Genomic DNA, 8,291 nt, shown 5'->3' with positions numbered 1-8,291 from the left:
CACAAACACCTCTCACGCGAATGACTACACCGATGAACCTGACGTGGCACGAAGTCCTAGAGAACACTCATCATGTAGATAATCATTCAACAAGATATCTGTCTCCTAATTGTTTGTCATGAAAACGAATGAGTGAGCTGATGGGATATCCTGTAAACACGATTGTCAAGTACAGGAAGTCTACGAGGGCAAGCGAGAACAAACACAGGTTCATTCTTTACTCCAATCCCCTGTCGCCAGAAGACCAAGCAGTTGATGATATTTGTTGCGGATTCCAATCACACATTGATGGTAGTAAGCATCAGCACGCAGCAACGAGTTCTCGAATTTGCAGCAGTTCGTAACTGTTGTCATAAAGCGACCTATTGTCCTCATCTGAATTGTTTGTGAACGAGCTTCTGTTGTCTGTCTCAGGAACTCTAGTAACCGACAAAGAAAAAAACATTTTGAAGTAATCTTAGCAACCGTCTGTAAACTTTAGTTCAGAAATAATGAATATGAAGGAGTACAAAGTCTTTGTGAAGCACGTTTTCTGTTTCTAATTACTGTACGCTCAGATGATAATATAGGCACGATTTAAATAAATACTAACACGAAGGCAGCAGCCTAAATAAAAGGATAAATATTTAAGCTGAACATTTCTAAAATGCAATTTTCACAAAGCTTTTAGTCATATTGACTTAACAATATGCCGGCAAGGAGTGACTCCATTACCACACGCAAAATTATTTGACATTTACATAGCTGATGAAAGTGGTGCCTCATTTACTTTATTTTATTTTCTAGTTTTTTGTTTTTTTATTTTCTAAAGACCTTTTACACATTCCACACACAACAACACACAAAAAAGAGCCTTTTATTAAGCCTTCAGGCATTAATAATAAATGCAAAGATACAAATATATTCAATTAAGTGATATAAATTTACAGAATTTTATGAGATGTGTTGCACTGTTTAGCACACTAAAAAATGGTTGTCTCATGATTTCACTCAATGTTTGGATGGCCAGCTTTCTCTTCCATTAATTCTCACGTGTACTGTCTAATTTTTAGTTACAGTCTTGTAGCAATGTGATCAAGGATGTCTCGTGGCCATAATTGCTCTATTAATAAAGGTAGGACACCCTCGTGCCCTTATACGGTCGCCTATATTACTTATTAACAAAAACAATTTGATTCAAGAATGCTTTAGACCTGGAATAATTTGTATGAAATATCTAACAGAAAATCACAATACCATTAAAAGTATAAGGCGATAGTTGCGTTCGTTGATCTATTTACGAAAAATATCAGTTTCTTATAATGAACAGTGGAACCATTCAAAGTTGAGAATGTGTAATGACTTGTGATTTTTACCTTTTGCTTTTTCATAAACAATATTGCATTCTTTGGAAATAATAAAATTAATTTTAACTCTTCTAGCCCTTCTAAACTATATTTGTAAACATCACACTTAATTAGATTAAGTAAACACATGAACATCGTTTTGTTGCAATAACAACAGTTACAGAGACTGGATATATATTAGGCCTTAAACAGGCATCACGTGTTGTCACGCGACAGTCGTGGCCTCCAGTGGGTATTTTTTTTTGGAGACGTGTGGACCAGTGCTCGTGAGCTGTAATTCCCGTGCCTCACGTGGCGCTCACGTGGCTAGGAGTGAGTAGTGTTCACCGCGCGGTCTGGCGGGTGAAACTGGTTTTTGAGCAGTTCCCAACGCCACGCCAGACCCGGGTTTCGGTTGTACTGAATGTCTGGATTATAGAATCGGGGGAATCGTTGCAAAATAAGTTCCTTGCCTAACAGGTAACAGATTAAATATTTGTTAAAGTTTAAAATAAGTAGAATTTCTAATTAATCACGTGGTGACTTAATTTCTAACAGTAAAGATATTTTTGTAACGTTATGAATTATCTGATAATGTAAGTTGAAATCATTAGATTAAATAAACCACCGAGCTTACAGGAACTTCGAGAGAGAACCACTAAGTGGATAACGAACTTCGAGAGGGATCACTAAAGTGGACCAGGTTTTCAGAGAAGACCCTAACAGCGCCCAGCAAGGTCCAAGAGCCTTCTATGCCTACTCCATTTTGAGTCTGACGTCCCGGGGCGGGAGAGCAGTCGTCGACCGTCTTGGAGTGATATCCGGACCCAGTGTTCGGAATTCGTAGCAGCTGGAGTGGTTGTATGCGTTTGATATTCGGACCAGTTGGAATTCGTAGCAGCTTGGAGTGTTTATGGGTGATTATTCAGGACCAGTGTTCGGAAATACGTAGCAGTGTGGAGTGTGTATTTCTGGGTGGTAGCAGTGTGTGAGCGCAGATACGGATATCTGGAGAATACGTAGCAGCTGATGTGGTATTAGTGTGTTGCGGGAGTGTGCGGTGTACCTGCCGCTCACCGTGGACGGACTGAGTGAGCCTGACGCGAGATACGTCGCGACATTTTGATGCTTACTTAAGTGACTCTGGAGACGGTAACGCCATAAGTGCGTATTCATATTCTTTATCAGGAGACCCTTTTGTTACCTGGACAAGTTCCAGCCTTGGTGCTCGACCTCATACCGGACTGATTATTACCAATTGTATTATGGGATGTTTTGCACGAGTGAGAGTAGAGTTGTGGATATTTATGTTTGTGTGTATATTAAACGACGTGCTCCAACCTGGGAAGTATCTCGTGTCGTTTTCTGTAAAAGAATGCGCAAAGTCCGACGTAAGGGTCGGTGACATTGGTGGACCCCGACGTGATCACTTGCAGGGAGGATAGTCTTTGTATCAAAGTGTTTAGAAGTTTGTACACACGTTGTTCAGAAGTCGTATTACACGCTTTATTAGAAGTCTGTATACACGTTGCATGAGAATTTGTATGTATACATGTGTTAGAAGTTGGAAGTCACACGTTGTTCAGAAGTCGTATACACGTTATTAGGAAGTCTGTATTACACTTTGATGAGAATCTGTTATGTATACATGTGTGTAGAAGTTGGAATATACCACGTGCTCAGAGTCGTATGCACGTTTATATAGAAGTTTGTATACACGTGGAGAGAACTTGCATGTATACAAGTTGTATTCAGAAGGAGCTGTACAACGGTTGGCAGTCAGCCAAATTTATGAATTTTGAAGTTTTCGTCTCTGTGTTTATCCCGTCTCGATGACACGGCCGTCTGCCGGCTTGTATAGTTCAGCCGACAAGAGGCTGTAGGTACTAGTTTGCTTGTGTGTGTGTCTATCTTTCCCACCTCTAGAACTTTGCTTAGAATCTTTTTCATGTTTTAGTGTTGGTTGGGACGTTTTCTTTCCTTTGTGAAATTACCTGTGTAAGTGTGAGTGAAAGTGTGTATTGCGTTTCCACGTGCTAGGGAAGCGTAGGCTGTCTGTGCAGAATTGCTTTGGTTTTTTTTTTATATTTTTTTCCCGTCTCCAGCTCTACGGGTCTGGGGGTGTGTACAGTTCGTCCCCCCCAGTAAGGTCATAGTTTCTGTGTCTTGCCTTTTCTTTTTTTGTGTCTTTTCACGCTCTTTTCCACCCTCTGTCTTTTCTCTACTGCTTTCTTTTTTTTTCTTCTCTGTAGGTATCTTTTCTTGGTTTGTGTTTTAAGAAAAAGAAAACACGCCTTAGTCTTTAGTATTTCTAGAGTGTTTGAAAAGCATTTTACCTTTAACAATATTTTGTTTAAGTGTAATTTCATGTGAATGCTATTGTCAGGTTCAGACTTAGCATTATGTTGTTTTAGTTAGTAACGTTTGCTGAGAATTTGTGTTTGAAATATTATCAGCAATAAGTATTGGTTGACTTAATTTTTTGTGTTTGCAGATTGCAAAGTTATTATTTTTTCTCTTCTGATTATTGGCGATTATTTTGATCTTGCTTGTATTGTTTTCTCCTTTTTTCTTTTGTAGTTGTATTTCTCTTTAAATTTACCTTGAAAACTTGATTATGTAGCTGGGTTGCATATCTCACTAGAGATATTAGTGGATTTTTGTAAATTAGTGAGATTAGTGGTATTTTTTTGATGTTGAGATATGAGAACTGATTTGAAAATTGGCGTAAAAACTTTAACTGTAATTTGAAGAAGGTTTGATAATTGTATGAAGCATTGATGCATTAAGTAGGAGAAGGGATAGAGACCTGCGCTTTCATTGATGTTTTGCTGTGTGTATATGCACTATGCACACGTGACTTTAGAATACTAAGCTGTGGGAGCAAGTCGTTGTACTGCAAACCCTATTGATAATCGCTGTTAGGATTAGTTTGTTTTTTGGAAATTTGCACTTTTGGCGATAAAAATACAGAAAATGGAAAGACTTGAAGAATACATCCCTGAACTCCCATATTTAGATAAGGAAGACCTAGATGACATAGATGCTTTTTCTTTCCGTTTCGAGGCCTACTGCAGAAGCCCTCGATGGCCCAGAAATTTGTGGCCATTGTATTTGTCCGCTACGATCAGGGAGAGCTCTTAAGTTATATCACGCACTCTGTGCGCAGGGACAAGTGAGTATGAAGAGTTAAGAAAGCAATTTTCTTGAAATTCCAGTGTAGCGAAAGACGGATTCCGAGAAAAAAAATGAGGTCAGTGAGACAGGCTGAAGGAGAGTGTATGCCCATTTTTCTGATTAGCAGTAACAGTTTACTAGATAGATGGATAACGTTGGCAGGGACAGACAAGTATTCGAAAGCCTGCGAGACCTCGTCTTAAGAGAACAGATAAATGCAGAGCATTTCTAAAGATATGGCAGTATTTCTAAAGGAAAGGGATCCTAAATCGGCAGCAGAAATGATAGAGTGGGCTGAGAAGTATGGAAGGCCATCCAGTAAGAACATAGCGCGCCGACAGGAGACAACCATGTTTGCGAATGCAAGCTGCACACCCGAAGGACTGCAGCGCCGCAAGGGACTACTAATAGACCACCCCACCTAGTACCTACTCTCCTAGGACTCCACCAGCTCGACAACAGAAATAGACCATCGACTAACTCGCCACCAGTACATATTTAACGCGCGGGCGTGGAGAGAACAAAAACGAACTGTACTCGCCAAACCAGTCCAAGCCGATTCTGTCAACCAAGTAATAAACTTCAATGTTTTTACATGCCAACGATATGGACACATAGCCAGGTATTGTCACTACCATAGAGCTCGATACCCAAACAGCAATGAAGCTACCATGAGAAAGGAGAATCGTCTCCGGCAAGTGTCACTGCTATGTTTACAGCCTCAAACAGAAGAGAAAGAGCACAGAACACAAGATACCAGTAAATGTTAGAAGGGAAACTACTCCTCATTATCTAGAGTCTGAGAGGACAAGGCTCAAGCGTGTGTCACAAACACAACAGCCGTCAATACAGAGAGAATCAACTCTTCAGGAGGTTCATGAAGATATGAACCACAAAATCAACGACCTGAGTGACGAAATCAAAGCGTTACAACAAAGTTTACAGAACTTTAAAGAAAATACAAAACATAGTGAACACAGATTGCAGAGAGAAAATAGTGACCGGGACAAAGAAATTATTCGGCTTAAGACTGAGACAGAGGTTTGGCGAAAAGAAAGAGATGAAATGTGTAAACAACAGTGGGTCACAGTTGGTGACTTTGAAGAAAAAGTTCGTGAACTTGAATTAGGTCATAAGAAACAGTCCGATGACCTTCAGAAAACCTTAGCAGAAATCAAATTCTTCAAGGAACGTAACGAATGCATGAAGAAAGAACTTGATAATACTGTAACAAAAGAAAAATCTCTGGAAGTGGAGATAGCAAATGCTGAGACTAAGAAAGTGGTGGAACGATTGACAAAACTGATAAGAGAATTCAAACAAATCTACGATGACGAGAGAAAAACTAAAGAGGTGTATCTGGACATGAGACATCAGATGTCGAGTGAGATGGAGGAAACGACGACAGACATTGGCACCTTGACCAAAGAGTTTGAGGTTCATCAGACCTTCAAAGAACTCAAGACAGCTCTGGGAAAAGTCAAGAAAAAACGAGCATTTTCAGAGAACTATTATGGGACAACTTTCAAAGAATTAGGATATTTGCTGCTAAGTTTCGATCCAGAGGGCAAAAATAAGAAGAAAATTGTGAGAGCTCTCAAGAAAAAAACAACAGGCAAGCTGATCTGTCAAGCTAATCTTTACATGACTCTGTAAAGATAGAATACCACTTCCCAGTGGAATCTATAAAGGGCACTCAGAATCAACTGGCCGATTTTCTGTCGCGATCAGAAATCGATCAACAGATCGCATAAAGCAAAAGAGTTGTGCAACTAGAAGAGAATTTCAGTTGTAAAGTCATTAAACAGATTAGTATTGTATTTTTCATTGAAAATGTATTTTTCTTGTAATGCGAGTCAACTAATACCTTGAAAACTATTGCTTTATGAACATTGCTGTTGTGGTTTTTTTTTTGATGAAATAGGTATCTTATTTATCTTCATGATAAGAAATGTAAATAATTTTGTGAAATGTGAATAATGATTGTATTTGTGGTAATAAGAACAGACTTATGTATGTAAAAGGCAAGCGAAAGCTTGATTTTTCTATGCGAGACAGATTGTGTTTAACTTGAGCCTAAATGAATGTTATTATAGTAACTTAGAAAAAAATGTTTTGTAACATTTTTTTATTTAGGGGAGGGAGGTATGTCACGGACCAGTCCGTGCCTCCAGTGTGTATTTTTTTTGGAGCGTGTGACAGTGCTCGGTTGAGGTGTAATTCCCGTGCCTCACGTGGCTCACGTGGCTAGGAGGAGTGAGTAGTGTTCACCGCGCGTTCTGGCGGGTGAACTGTTTTTGAGCATTCCCAACGCCACGCCTAGACGGTCGTTGTACTGAATGTCTGGATTATAGAATCGGGAATCGTTGAAATTAAGTTCCTTGCCTAGACAAGGTAACAGATTAAATATTTGTTAAAGTTTAAATATAAGTAGAATTTCTAAATTAATCACGTGGTGACTTAATTTCTAACAGTAAAGATATTTTTGTAACGTTATGGAATTATCTGATAGATGTAAGTTGTAAATTCATTAGATTAAATAAACCACCGAGTTACAGGAACTTCGAGAGGAGACCCACTAAAGTGGATAACGAACTTCGAGAGGGGATCCACTAAAGTGGACCAGGTTTTCAAGAGAAGACCCTAACAGCAGCAAGGTCCAAGAGCCTTCCTATGCCTACTCCATTTTGAGTCTGACGTCCGGGGCGGAGAGCAGTCCGTCGACGTCTTGGAGTGATATTCCGGGACCCAGTGTTCGGAATTCGTAGCAGCTTGGAGTGTGTGTATCGTGATATTCCGGGACCCAGTGTTCGGAATTCGTAGCAGCTTGGAGTGTTTATTGTGATATTCCGGGACCCAGTGTTCGGAATACGTAGCAGTGTGGAGTGTGTATTTCTGGTGTAGCAGTGTGTGAGCGCCAGATACGGATATCCTGGAGGAATACGTAGCAGCTTGGAATGTGTATTAGTGTGTTGCGGGAGTGTGTCGGTGTACCTGCACGCTCACCGTGGACGGACTGAGTGATCCTGACGCCGAGATACGTCGGACATTTTGATGCTTACTGAAGTGACTCTGGCAGACGGTAACGTAAGTGTATTCATATTCTTTATCAGGGAGACCCTTTGTACTCTGGACAAGGTTCCAGCTTGGTGCTCCGACCTCCATTACCGGACTGATTAGTTACCAATGTATTATTGATGTTTTGACGAGTGAGAGGTAGAGTTGTGTATTTTATGTTTGTGTGTATATTAAACAGACGTCCCAACCTGGAAGTGATCTCGTGTCGTTTTTCGTAAAGAATGCGCAAGTCCGACGTAAGGTCGTGACACGTGTGCATTATATATATATATATAATTATCTTATAATAATAGTATCCCAATGTGTGATTATAATATGGCATGCAAGGATGCATCCTTTCTTGGTTGTATCGTTTTCTACAAATGCTGTCTAAAAAGGCATTCACTACTGTAGATTTTGTTAAAAGGCTAAAAACGTGAATCTAGAAAAATCTTTAATCATAAAAATTATTATATTGTAAGTATTTTTTTTCAAAAACTAATCGTAACTAAGGAAGCTAGCGTGTACAAAGAAGAACTAATAAAAGCTATCTTTGTGCATGAACGTAATGCTCACACATTTCGTTTCCGAGAGAAATGTGGACCATGTTGATTTGCCTTTGGAAGGGGCCGACAGTGATGATACAGCCGATGACTATTGCGATAAGAACATATTTCCCTTGGGCGGGTTTGCTGTCTAGTGTTTGCATTTAAAATATTCTTTTGCTACATT

At 39.7% G+C, this 8,291-nt stretch overlaps 1 protein-coding gene across 1 annotated transcript; it reads left to right on the top strand.

The window, feature by feature from the left end:
• Positions 1–4,738: 4,738 nt before the first annotated feature.
• LOC112567578 (coiled-coil domain-containing protein 171-like) lies at positions 4,739–7,678 on the top strand. Its single transcript, XM_025244274.1, has 3 exons — positions 4,739–4,820; positions 5,299–6,089; positions 7,616–7,678. The coding sequence occupies exons 1-3, from the start codon at positions 4,739–4,741 to the stop codon at positions 7,676–7,678; spliced, it is 936 nt and encodes a 311-aa protein (XP_025100059.1).
• The last annotated feature ends 613 nt before the right edge of the window (positions 7,679–8,291 follow it).

The sequence above is a fragment of the Pomacea canaliculata genome, linkage group LG7, assembly GCF_003073045.1.
Source record: "Pomacea canaliculata isolate SZHN2017 linkage group LG7, ASM307304v1, whole genome shotgun sequence".
Classification (NCBI taxonomy): Eukaryota; Metazoa; Mollusca; class Gastropoda; order Architaenioglossa; family Ampullariidae; genus Pomacea; species Pomacea canaliculata.
Note: the sequence above shows the minus strand (reverse complement) of the source record. Positions and strands in the feature narration are given on the sequence as shown.

What these genes read in the sequence shown, in the direction of transcription:
- LOC112567578 (XM_025244274.1), top strand. Translation starts at nt 4,739, where the DNA reads ATGGCAGTATTTCTAAAGGAAAGGGATCCTAAATCGGCAGCAGAAATG. An exon ending in GAAGTATGGAAGGCCATCCA is followed by an intron (nt 4,821 to 5,298) that starts GTAAGAACATAG and finishes CTCATTATCTAG; the next exon opens with AGTCTGAGAGGACAAGGCTC. An exon ending in GCAAAAATAAGAAGAAAATT is followed by an intron (nt 6,090 to 7,615) that starts GTGAGAGCTCTC and finishes ATTCTTTATCAG; the next exon opens with GGAGACCCTTTGTACTCTGG.